At 42.7% G+C, this 12,783-nt stretch overlaps 1 protein-coding gene across 4 annotated transcripts in view; it reads right to left on the bottom strand.

Moving 5' to 3' along the window:
* Positions 1–4,624: 4,624 nt before the first annotated feature.
* Positions 4,625–12,783, bottom strand: part of XPNPEP3 (X-prolyl aminopeptidase 3) — a 64,532-nt gene continuing 56,373 nt past the window's right edge. For all 4 annotated transcript variants that reach the window (XM_023221904.2, XM_023221901.3, XM_023221903.3 and 1 more), the window contains 3 exons: positions 8,661–8,841; positions 6,719–6,839; positions 4,625–4,911 (listed from right to left, as the gene is read on the bottom strand). In XM_023221904.2, coding sequence (XP_023077672.1) covers positions 4,745–4,911; positions 6,719–6,839; positions 8,661–8,841 — 469 coding nt within the window. In that variant the 3' untranslated portion in view covers positions 4,625–4,744. The remainder of the gene's footprint in view (positions 4,912–6,718; positions 6,840–8,660; positions 8,842–12,783) is intronic.

Below are 12,783 nucleotides of genomic sequence, written 5' to 3'. Positions count from 1 at the left end.
TGAAACCCTGTCTCTACTAAAAATACAAAAATTAGCTGGGCATGGTGGTGCATGTCTGTAATCCCAGCTACTTGGGAGGCTGAGGCAGGGGAACTGCTTGAACCAGGGAGTCGGAGGCTGCAGTGAGCCGAGATGGTGCCACTGCACTCCAGCCTGGGTGACAGAGTGAGACCCTGTCTCCAAAAAAAAAAAAAAAAAAAACTGTCCCCCCCCAAAAAAAGAACTAAAGGCTCAACACAAATGATAATTGTTCAATGTGATGGATATGCTAATTGTTCCGATCTGATCATTATATATTATATGTATCAAAACATCACTATGTACCCCGTAAATATGTACAATTATATGTCAATTAAAAACTTTAAAAAGGCCAGGTGCGGTGGCTCACGCCTGTAATCTCAGCACCTTGGGAGTCCAAGGTGGGCAGATTATGAGGTCAGGAGATTGAGACCATCCTGGCTAGCATAGTGAAACCCCATCTCTATTAAAAATACAGAAAAGTAGCCGGGCATGGTGGCATGTGCCTGTAGTCCCAGCTACTCAGAAGGCTGAGACAGAAGAATTGCCTGAACCCAGGAGATGGAGGTTGCAGTGAGCCAAGATCGTGCAACTGCACTCCAGCCTGGGTGACAGAATGAGACTCTGTCTCAAAAACAAAAACAAAACAAAACAACCTTAAAAAAAAAAAAAAAAAAAAAGCTAATATAAAGCCCTTACCTTAAAACTCTGAATTTATCTTATTCACTTTGTACCCTTACAAGTTTATGAACTTGCAAGGCAGTTGAAAACTATGGTAAGTCTTCAAGTCCCAGCTTTATTAAATGTAAGAGATCAGCAAACTTTAATCTAAATTTTAAGAATTTTAAGAAATATTTGGAAACATTTTATTTCTGAAGTATTTTTTTAATTATTTGGAAAACTGACTTAAGTGGAATGGGTCATTTCCCGACATTAGAAAAATAAAATTATTTGATATCCAATAACAATAGCATTCTCTGTATAAAAAAAATAACTAAAGGGAAATGTGGGGTATGTCTGTGGCAAGGCTGAGAATGAGTAAGATCACACACAGCACTGTGCACAATTATCTGCTCAACAAATCCTGAATATATCAGACAGCCCATAATATTGCTATGAGAAGTCTGATTCAAATGCTTAGCTGCTATAGTTAGTTAATCTGGGACTCAAAGGACAATATACCTGGGTCAGGGACTAAAAGTCACCAGAAGAATTCCACAACATGGCCGGGCGCGGTGGCTCACGCCTGTAATTCCAGCACTTTGGGAGGCCGAGACGAGCGGATCACGAGATCAGGAGATCGAGACCATCCTGGCTAACACGGTGAAACCCCATCTCTACTAAAAAAATACAAAAATTAGCCGGGCGCGGTGGCGGGCACCTGTAGTGCCAGCTATACGGGAGGCTGAGGCAGGAGAATGGCTTGAACCTGGGAGGCGGAGCTTGCAGTGAGTGGAGATGGCGCCACTGCACTCCAGGCTGGGCGACAGAGCGAGACTCCGTCTCAAAAAAAATAAAAATAATAATAATAAAAAAAAAGAATTCCATAACAGCCTTTCTGCCTACCAGTAACATCTATAGAACTTGACTAGAATCTAACCAGAAATCTGTTTCATGTCCAAGCATGCTGCCATACGTACAAGCCACCTAGGCTTTTAGCTAGAAAAGTTTAGACCATAGACAATGATACAGGAGGCACGGTGGCTCACGTCTGGAATCCCAGCACTTAGGGAGGCCAAGGTGGGTGGATCGTGAGGTCAGGAGTTCAAGACCAGCCTGGCCAACATCGTGAAACCTCATCTACACTTAAAATACAAAAAAATAGCCGGGTATGGTGGCAGACGCCTGTAATCCTAGCTACTCGAGAGGCTGAGGCAGGAGAATCGCTTGAACCTGGGAGGAGGAGGTTGCAGTGAGCTGAGATCTTGCCATTGCACACCAGCCCGGGTGACAGTGCGAGACTCCATCTCAAAAAAAAAAAAAAAAAAAAGAAACGAGAAGAAAAGGAAATTCCTTATTCCTGGATTATAAATGAACAAAGGAAACACAATTCAAGGAAAGGGCTGTTGGGGGCACAGAGCCTGGGAAGTGAGAAGCCAGAGATGTGGAGTTGTTTCCCTCCCCTTCTTTTAAAAAGTAGCGCTGGGCCGGGCGCGGTGGCTCAAGCCTGTAATCCCAGCACTTTGGGAGGCTGAGACGGGCGGATCACGAGGTCAGGAGATCGAGACCATCCTGGCTAACACGATGAAACCCCGTCTCTACTAAAAAATACAAAAAACTAGCTGGGTGAGGTGGCGGGCACCTGTGGTCCCAGCTACTTGGGAGGCTGAGGCAGGAGAATGGCGTAAACCCGGGAGGCGGAGCTTGCAGTGAGCTGAGATCTGGCCACTGCACTCCAGCCTGGGTGACAGAGCGAGACTCCGTCTCAAAAAAAAAAAAAAAAAAGCAGTGCTGGATTGAGAAATTGGAGGGAGGTGGGAGAGTGGGTATGGGGGATGGAGACTCCAGCTGTGCAGCCTCCCTTCTGAGAGCTGCTTAGATAAGGTGCGCAAAGCCAGGCATTCCTGGGCTAGCACTGTCAGGATACGATTTCTATCACTTTTGTTTTCACATTATCTGTCTCTTGAGGAAGTCACTGCCTGTCTGCTTTTCACTGTGTACCCTGGGTTTCCCTGATAAGATAGGCAAACTTCCAGCACTGCAGAGATTGTTAATCCCCTAGCTTGTGCTTCCCTAATACAAATTGTTTTTTTAAGAAACCCTCAAATTTGTGTTCTAACAATTGGCATGCTTTATACATCTTGAGCTCATATCCAGGTTTAAAGGAGGTGAACATACTGGTTCTTAAAGCTTCCCTCTATCACAGAAGCTCCTAAATAAGCTATCTGTGGTAATCTAGCCCCGTTCACCTTGCAAATTGAGTTGTTGTATAATTGTATCCAACGTTTGTTTTTAAAGAAATATGACTCTTACGCCAGGTGTGGTGGCTCATGCCTGTAATCCTAGCACTTTGGGAGGCTAAGGTGGGCAGATTGCCTGAGCTCAGGAGTTTGAGACCAGCCTGGGCAACAGGGTGAAACCCTGTCTTTACTAAAATACAAAAAATTAAGATACAAAAAATTAGCTGAGCATGGTGGTGTGCGCCTGTAGTCCCAGTTACTCGGTAGGCTCAGGCAGGAGAATTGCCTGAACCCGGATGGTGGAGGCTGTAGTGAGCCGAGATCGCGCCACTGCACTCCAGCCCAGGTGACAGAGCAAGACTCTGTCTCCAAAAAAAAAAAAGAAATATGACTCTTTACCACTGCACTCCCAATGCTAATATCAGAGAAAGATAAGAATCACAGGATATTTATGGGTATTTGGTAGAGTCCGTATTTTGTTTCTATTAGCACTAGAGGAAATCACAGAATAATAGGGGTACTTCTCTGAAAACTGGGCGCCACTACTGTGACTCTGACAGGGTAAGTAAGTAGAGGATCTGCTTCTGCATAGCACAACAGCTACAAGGCTAACCCGTGAGGGTCAGTGCATCAAGAATCTATAGAGGGAGCAGGGATGTCTGGGAAAGAAATCATTTTTTTTCTTTTCTTTTTATTAATTTTTGAAGACATCATTAAGAAATCATCTTTAAATCGAAGAGAAAAGATGGCAGGATGTCAGGATTTTTTTTTTTTTTTTTTTTTTTTTTTGAGGAAGAGTCTTGCTCAGTCACCCAGGCTGGAGTGCAGTCGCATGAGCTCAGCTCACTGCAACCTCCAGCTCCCAGATTCAAGCAATTCTCATGACGCAGCCTCCCAAATAGCTGGGATTACAGGCATGTATCACCACACCCAGCTCATTTTTGTACTTTTAGTAGAGACAGGGTTTCACCATGTTGGCCAGGCTGGTCTTGACCTCCTGGTCTCAAGTGATCCACCTGCCTCAACCTCCCAAAGTGCTGGGATTACAGGCGTTGAGTCACTATGCCCAGACCTGATGTCTGGATCTTTAGTATATACATATACAATTTTCTTTCTCTTCCATTTCCTTCTTTATCAAGAATCTAAACACTTTCCAGGTCTCAGGCAGCCAAATGGGAAGAAAAGCTCAAAAGTGTTTTGTTTGGTAGGGAGCTAGTGTTGCTGGAACCTGGACTGTGGGTGACTAGTAAGACTGCAGGACACCAGTGCCCTGAGGGCTCATACGGCTCCAGTAGATACGCAGGATCTAGAACAGGTAGGGAGGACTTACAGAAGGTATGTATTGGCCACCCACAATCACCGACAGATGAATTTTCGCGTAGGCAGAGACCTTGGTAATTACCTAAAAATACAGGGATCACACAAACTTCTGATATTGGGTGGATCTCAGCAAAAGTATAGAAAGGGAAGGACTTGAAAGAAGTAGTGAAATTTCCGTATGTTTAAATGTGTTAACTGGAATGCATGGATATATGTAACTAAGACCTTTATGTTTAAAAATTAAAATTGCTCTGGTCATTAATTCTATAGAATTAATGTTACCAAAGCTGCAGTAACATACTATTCAAAAATTCATTTTTCCAGACTTCTAACTGCTTAAAACAAAAAAACCTCACACACACGATTACATACATTCACACAGCTGCTATGCTCCCAAATGGAACACATATATTAATGCATACACAGAGACACTCAGAAAGCACACGTGCAGGGCTGCCAGCACACACCCATCTTGAACCTGAGGTGCATGTGGGCCGCAGTGAAGGTCAAGAAGCTCGGCTGCATATCTGTTCAATGTCATTCATCTCTTTGGGACAATCTGCAGAAAGGATGAGAGGTGAGTCCTGAGTCACCACTACATCATCCTCAATTCGTACACCAAGACCCCGAAACTTCTCTGGGGCATCTCTGTCATCCTCTGGAATATAAATGCCTATGAAGTAGAAAGAAGAACACGCTGTTCAGGAATGACAGTAACTGGGTGGTTTGGGGCAAGTAAGTTAACCTCTGGGTTAAAATTCCTTCCTCTGTAATACCGGATCTTTATGGTACCTACCTAGTAAAGCTGTGAAGATTAAATGAGATAATACATGTCAAAGTGCCTGGCATATAATGGTCAACACATGTTGGTATCATTACTAAAATTATTATTGTGGTTATCTATATTGGACTACAAGCTCAATACAACTATGGCAATGCTGATCATGATTCTGTCATATTCCAGTGGCTCAAGCAGGCCAGTAAAGTTACTTAATTTAAAAGTACGTCAATATATGTGGGGTACAAGCAGATTATATAAGTGCTTTCTTCCCCTGCCTAAAAGTCCCCTGGAAAAAGAGCACTTTGCAAAAATAAAGACAAAATATATTTAAACTGTATGAAAAGAAACATTTAGAGATTATTAGCCTTGACAACTGGAAGCTGCAGAAATAGTCATTATAAGGTTTAAATATATCTGATGTGTATAATATAAAGTAAAAGAGAAACTGAAAGACTTTAATGTATATTTGGAAAAATGTAGGAACCCCAGATACCCTTTCTAATCATGAAGTTAGACACACACCAGGGCTTTTTATATTAAACAAGTTGTAAACTTCCTCCACTATCCTCCCAGATCCTGCTCTACGATTAAAAAACTGAAAAAGATCAGCAAAGGAAAATAGAGCGCAGTTAAGGAAGCGCTTGTGTACCAACCAGATTGAACCAAACGATATAGCTATGGCCACAGATAGCAATGTATGACTGGGTTCAAAGGGTGGCATAAAAGACATTTCACAGCCATAATTTATATAGAGATTACAATACCTGAAATCTAAAATTTAGATCAGTTTTCAAAACAAAACCAGCATCAGTATTTAACCATCAACTCTGACAACATCAATCTTCACACACCACTGTGGCCACTGCTCCTCTTCAGAATCCTGCTCAGCACCCAGGACCATTCAAGTTAGGTAACGTATCCGATTGTTAGCTTTCTCTGAAGCTTACGAGGAAGGCGTTGGGTACTAACGAGTGGGATGGTGCTGGGTAGTTCAATGCAGTTTGCAGAGGTGTTGAAACTGAGAGCATAGTGTGTCTGCCTGTCTCTCTGCACGCAAGCACCGGGGGCTCTGGAAGCTTGAGCAGCCCCCAGCTACTAAATGGGAGACCAGTACAAACTGGCCCTGGGAAAGGCAGGATTAAAAAAGATTCATTTCTTAATATCTATTCATTTCTATGTATCTATATATAGGAAGTATTCTCCATCAGTTGTTCATTGAAGGACTCAAATTGAACAAATTGTGTGATGTTAAATAAGAATACGAAAGATAAATGTAAAATAAAATTATCTTCCACACTGGAGAGACTTTTTTTCCTGTCTCTTCTAACTTAATTACATTGGTTGAAGTAAAAACAAACAATGTGGCTGGGCATGGTGGCTCAGGCCTGTAATTCTAGCACTTTGGGAGACCGAGATGGGTGGATCACCTGAGGTCAGGAGTTTGAGACCAGCCTGGCCAACATGGCGAAACCCCGTCTCTACTAAAAATATAAAAATCAGCCAGGCGTGATGGTGGACACCTGTAGTCCCAGATACTCAGGAGGCTGAGGCAGGAGAATCGCTGAACCTGGGGGGCGGAGGTTGTAGTGAGTGAAGATCACACCACTTCACTCCAGCCTGGGCGAAAGAGCAAAACTCCATCTCAAAAACAAACAAACAAACGTTTACCTCATAGTACTATTATAACACCTCTCCTTACCTGGCTCAATTGTGATTACCATCCCAGGCTGCAGAGGGAGAGAACGGGGCATGTCTGGAGTGTCATGGACATCCATCCCGAGGTAGTGGCCAACATGGTGAGGGCAGTATTTTCGAGCAGCCTGGAAAAGATAATTATCACAGTATCATTAGAGCAATGACCTCTAACGGGGAATGCTGGGCAAGTATAAATCAGTGAGATATGTGTTATTATCTCCCCCATGGTTCTGCCACTTCAGTTTAATCCCTCCTTGGGCTAATACTTAAAGGCACCTGAAAAACTGCAGCCTCTTATATGCAATTCTGCCAATGGCATTCTCATCAATCCACACTTCCATTCCCACTATTTAATATACTACATACATGCTGACTTGGGTAATCCCAACTAATGACTGTGGCAAATGAAAGTCTGTGTTCTTCAGTACCACAGGAAAGGTAAAAATGAAAGAAAAAAAAAATCTCTTTTTTTGGGAAAGAGAGGATGACTATTACCACAGTTCTCTTTCCAATGTTCCTTCACACATCCCTCTCAGGAATCCACTCTGGAGACCCTAAATATCTCACAGCAACTTGTGGAGAAGGCATACTTTTGGGCACATACCAGCTTGGGTATTTCTTTTTTTTTGAGATGGAGTCCTGGTCTGTTGTCCAGGTTGGAGTACAGTGGTGTGATCTTGGCTCACTGTAAACTTGGTCTCCAGGGTTCAAGCGATTCTCCTGCCTCAGCCTCCCCAATAGCTGGGATTATAGACTTGTATCACCATGCCCGGCAAATTTTTGTATTTTTGGTAGAGACAAGGTTTCACCATGTTGGCCAGGCTGGTCTCGAACTCCTGACCTCATGTGATCTGCCTGCCTCAGCCTCCCAAAGTGCTGGGATTACAGGTGTGAGCCACTGTGCCCAGCCAGCTTGGGTATTTCCATCAGTTAGTTAAAGATTTGTTGGCCCAAGCAACAGCCAATTTACAGCTTCATTTTTATTGATAATAGAAGTCCTAGAAGCCTTAACTTGTAGGTAGGAGATGCCTAATGGTCTATCTGACTTGGCCATCTAGCATCTTAATTTTAAAGATGAGGTTTTACATTTTTACTGAACATCATCACGTTTTGGATGCAGAAAAAAATTCACTAATGACATGGCCTTTGGGAATATTGCTGAAGTCTCAAAAATGTCACTTAAACAAATACCTTCTCCTTTGACCTGCAGAATAACCCATAAAGTGATTAAAAGTTAATCTCTCTCTCTCTTTTTTTTTTTTTTTTTTGGACACAGGACCTTGTTTTGTGGCCCAGGTTGGAGTGCAGTGGTGCGATCACAGTTCACTGCAGCCTTGAACTCCTGGGGTCAAGTGATCCTCCCCACCTCAACCTCCCAAGTAGTGTGTGTGTGTGCCACCACACCTGGCTAACTTTTAAATGTTTTGTAGAGACAGGGTCCTGCTATATTTCCCAGGCTTCTCCTCATTTCTTGTTTCCTCTTTCACCCTGTCTACACCAGACTTCATTTTACGTTTTCTGAATACTGAGCTAGTTATGCAGCATGTAATGAATCAGAATGTGCTGCCATCTTCTGGAAGAAATAAGTACTGACTTCCTTTGTTTTAATCTATGTTAAAGCTAAATCCCTCTTACAGATCACAAAGATGATTTCTAAATCTTTTCTTTTTACTTAACCCCGTGTGTGTATGTGTATATATATATCTATGTGTGTGTGTATATATATGTGTGTATATATATATCTGTATATACATACAGATAGGTCTCGCTATATTGCCCAGGCTGGCTTCAAGCGATCCTCCTGCCTCAGCCTCCTAAACTACTGAGATTACAGGCATGAATCACTGCATCTGTCCCATTTCTAAATCGAATTAGCTTTATATAGGGTAAAAGCCTAGCAGCATGCTAGGTGTTCTTGAGAACTGGGGTCAAGAGAAGTGAAATACCTTGAAGACATTATTTTCCTTAATGTTCTTCATGATTCCCAAGTCTTTAAGCTTCTGTCCTATCAAGGTCAGCATCATGCTGTAGATGTTCTCCAAGCTTGTCCCAGGGAAGCAGAGGGCCAAACAATCTCTCTGGATCTCTAGAACAGCTTCATAGAGTTCTGCCTGAGGTGCGGTGAACCTAGGGATGGGAAAACCAAATAATCCGAACTTAGATAATTTAAGTTTGCTACTTAAGTTTGCTTAATAAGTATTACTAAATTAATAGATAAATTAATTTAATAGATAAAGTATTAGTAGTATAATTTAGATAGTATCTAAAAGTATTAGAAAGTATTAGTAGTATAATTTAGATAGTATCTATCTAAATTAATAGATAAAGTATTAATAGATAAATAGATAAATTAAGTTTGCTACTAAGTTTGATTAGAAAAGCCCCAAGATGCTGCTGCTGGGGCACTGTTGATGTTTAATAAGTACCAATCTATCAATATGGCCAGGAGCTCAATCATGTCCTAGGTGCTTAGCAGGAAGGGCAACACTCCTTCAAGCTGGAGCAGCAACACAGTCTCTTCTTCGAATGGTCAGGAGAGACATGAAGTAGGGCCAGAAGAAGCACCCAGCCACGACTGCAGTCAGTGGGCAGACGAGGCTCAGCCGTGATCCTGTCTAATCCCTTACAGCACAGACTACCATTAAAAAAAAGGCAGGAAAGCCTAGGGACCCACTTCTGACAGGTGAAGCAGATACCATGGGATAAACTAGTCAACATCTGGGCTACTAGTAACATACTAGCACTTAAGTGTCTTTAGAATAACAGTTTCTTTAGCAATTATGAGATAAAAAAGTGACCTGGGAAAATATATGATATGTATTCTCACATACTGTTGATAGGAGTGTAAACTAATACAGCCAATTACATCAAAGGCCTTAAAGATGCTCATGTAACTAGAGCTTATAATTCTACTCTAATATATCCGAAGAAAATATTTGAAATTCAAAAAAGCTGAATGTACTAAAATGTTCACTGTAATTTAATAATTGTAAATTATTAGATAAACTCTAAATGTCCTCTAATAGAAGAATGGTTAAATTAATAGCATAAGGAACCCATAGCATAATGTACCCATACCCCACCCCACCACAGTATTACTAAATAATTATTTCTGTAACTTTTTTTTTTTTTTTTTAAAGAGACAAGGTCTCACTATGTTGCCCAGGTTGGTCTGGAACTCTTCAGCTCAAATGATCCTCCTGCCTTGGCCTCCCAAAGTGTCTTTATATACACTAAAATGCATACACTTGAATGGTACAATTTTGACAGATGCATGTACCAAACCTATTGAAGCTGAGGACAATGAACTCCTAAATTCTTCTGAGTCTTCATTGCCAGCAGAAGCGGCCCTTCCACCCCTGTCTGAGAAGGCTAACCCTGTTTTCCTGAAAACCTGTAGGTATGTCCCTTGAGGTAGTTGCCTTGGTTCTTCTAGTCCCAGCAGTCCTCAAGTCTCAGCAGGCTCCAAGTTAGGTAGAAAGTGTGACCCACGAGGAGGTCCACTCCACTCCAAAAAACTGCACGAGGGGCCGGGTGTGGTAGCTCACGCCTGTAATCCCAACACTTTGGGAGGCCAAGGCGGATGGATCACCTGAGGTCAGAAGTTCGAGACCAGCCTGACCAACATGGAGAAACCTCATCTCTACTAAAAATACACAATTAGCTGGGCGTGGTGGCGCATGCCTGTAATCCCAGCTACTTGGGAAACTGAGGCAAGAGAATCGCTTGGACCTGGGAGGCAGACGTTGCGTTGAGCCAAGATTGCACCATTGCACTCCCACCTGGGCAACAAGAGTGAAACTCTATCTCAAAAAATAAAAAAAAAGAACTGCATGAGGTTTCCAATTTCTGACAGACAAAAATCTGGGAATATGGGTGGGAATGAATATTTATGGTGTGGGATAATAGTAGAAGGAACATAGTTGCATCAGGCAACTTTACTGATATGGGTCCACTAATCAGAGATTCTGGATTCAATGTTGTAGCTGAAAGGGTCAGAAAAGTTCTAACAGCTTGGTTGCCTGGCTGGCTGAAACACAAACCAAAAGGTCATCCACAATACATAAACACAAATGCCACAACTGCTCTGGTATACTGCAGAAGGAATTCTGCCTCAGGACTATAATATAAACCCTGCCTGAGTTTGGACTGAAGTCTGCCCTATAGATTTTGGACGCAAGCCTTATACAGAGCATTTCCATCTCCCCCGAAAGCTTCCTCATGTTCATTTCTTTTTTTCCTTTTTTGAGATGGAATTTTGCTCTTTTGCCCAGGCTGAAGTGCTGTGACCTCGGCTCACTGCAACTTCTGCCCCTACCGGGTTCAAGCGATTCTCCTGCCTCAGCCTCCCAAGTAGCTGGGATTACAGGCGCCTGCCACCACGCCTGGCTAATTTTTGTATTTTGAGTAGAGATGGGATTTTGCCATGTTGGCCAGGCTGGTCTTGAACTCCTGACGTCAGGTGATCCGCCCACCTTGGCTCCCAAAGTCCTAGGATTACAGACGTGAGTCACCATGTCCATTTCTAATCAATATCCCTATTTTCCGAGGCAAATGCTGTTGTGATTATTTTAACCTTAGTTTGCCTAATCTAGAACATCATATAAATGGAATCATGTAATATATACTATTTTGTGTCTGGCTTCCTTCACTGAGCATAATCTATGCTCTGTGCACCACTGCACTCCAGCCTGGAATGCAATAATCTATGCTCAGTGAGGGTAGAAGGATGTCTATGCAGTACGTCCACGGTGTTGCTTCAATCAGTAACAAAAAACATTCAATCAGTAATTAAAATGTTCTTTTTTATTACTGAGTGGTATTCCATTGTATGAACAGACCACAATTTGCATATTCATTCTCCTGTTGATGGGACATTTTGGTTGTTATGCTATTGTGAATAAATGCTGTTATGAATGTCCTTGTACAACTTTTTTTGTTGAGAAATGTTTTCATTTCTCTTAAATACCTGGAATTTGGCTGGGCATAGTGGCTCATGCCTGTAATTTCAGTGTTTTGGCAGGTCAAGGCAAGAGGACTGTTTGAGCCAAGGAGTTGCAGACCAGCCTGGGCAACATAGCAAAACCCTGCCTCTATAAAAAAACAAAATAGTAGCCAGGCACGGTGGCATGTGCCTATAATCCCAGCTACTTGGGAGGCTGAGATGGGAGGATCGCTCTCTGCCTCAGCCTCCCAAGTAGCTGAGATTACAGGCACCTGCCACCACACCCAGCTAATTTTTGTTATTTTAGTATGGACGGGGTTTCACCATGTTGGTTAGACTGGTCTCGAACTCATGACCTCAAATGATCCACTTGCCTGGGCCTCCCAAAGTGCTGGGATTACAGGTGTGAGCCACTGCACCTGGCCTTTTTACTATGTAGTTCTATTCTTCCGGCTGGATAATTTCTTTTTTCTTTTTTTTTAAGACGGAGTCTTGCTCTGTTGCCCAGGCTGGAGTACAGTGGTGCGATCTCCACTCACTGCAAGCTCCGCCTCTCGGGTTCATGCCATTCTCCTGCCTCAGCCTCCCAAGTAGCTGGGACTACAGGTGCCCACCACCACGCCTGGCTAATTGTTTTTATATTTTTAGTAGAGACGGGGTTTCACCGTGTTAGCCAGGATGGTCTCGATCTCCTGACCTTGTGATCTGCCTGCCTCAGCCTCCCAAAGTGCTGGGATTACAGGAGTGAGCCACCGCACCCGGCCCCAGCTGGATACTTTCTATTTATCTTCAAGTTTGCAAACTTCTGCAGCCTCCAATCTACAGTTAAGTCCACCCAGTGAATTTCCTATTTCAGTTAATGTACTTTTTGGCTTTAAAATTGTCATTTAAAAATTAAAAATTTTTTTATTGTAAAACAAAACACAGATATAGAAAGTCAAATCAATCAAACATAAACCTTAAGAAATTATTCGGTGGCTCTATTAGAAATACAAAAATTAGCTGGGCATGGTGGCACCCGCCTGTAGCCCAGCTACTTGGGAGGCTGAGGCAGGAGAATTGCATAAACCCTGAAGCTGGAGGTTGCAGTGAGCCAAGATTGCGCCACTGCACTCCAGCCTGGG

The sequence above is a fragment of the Piliocolobus tephrosceles genome, chromosome 19 (assembly GCF_002776525.5).
Source record: "Piliocolobus tephrosceles isolate RC106 chromosome 19, ASM277652v3, whole genome shotgun sequence".
Classification (NCBI taxonomy): domain Eukaryota; kingdom Metazoa; phylum Chordata; class Mammalia; order Primates; family Cercopithecidae; genus Piliocolobus; species Piliocolobus tephrosceles.
Note: the sequence above shows the minus strand (reverse complement) of the source record. Positions and strands in the feature narration are given on the sequence as shown.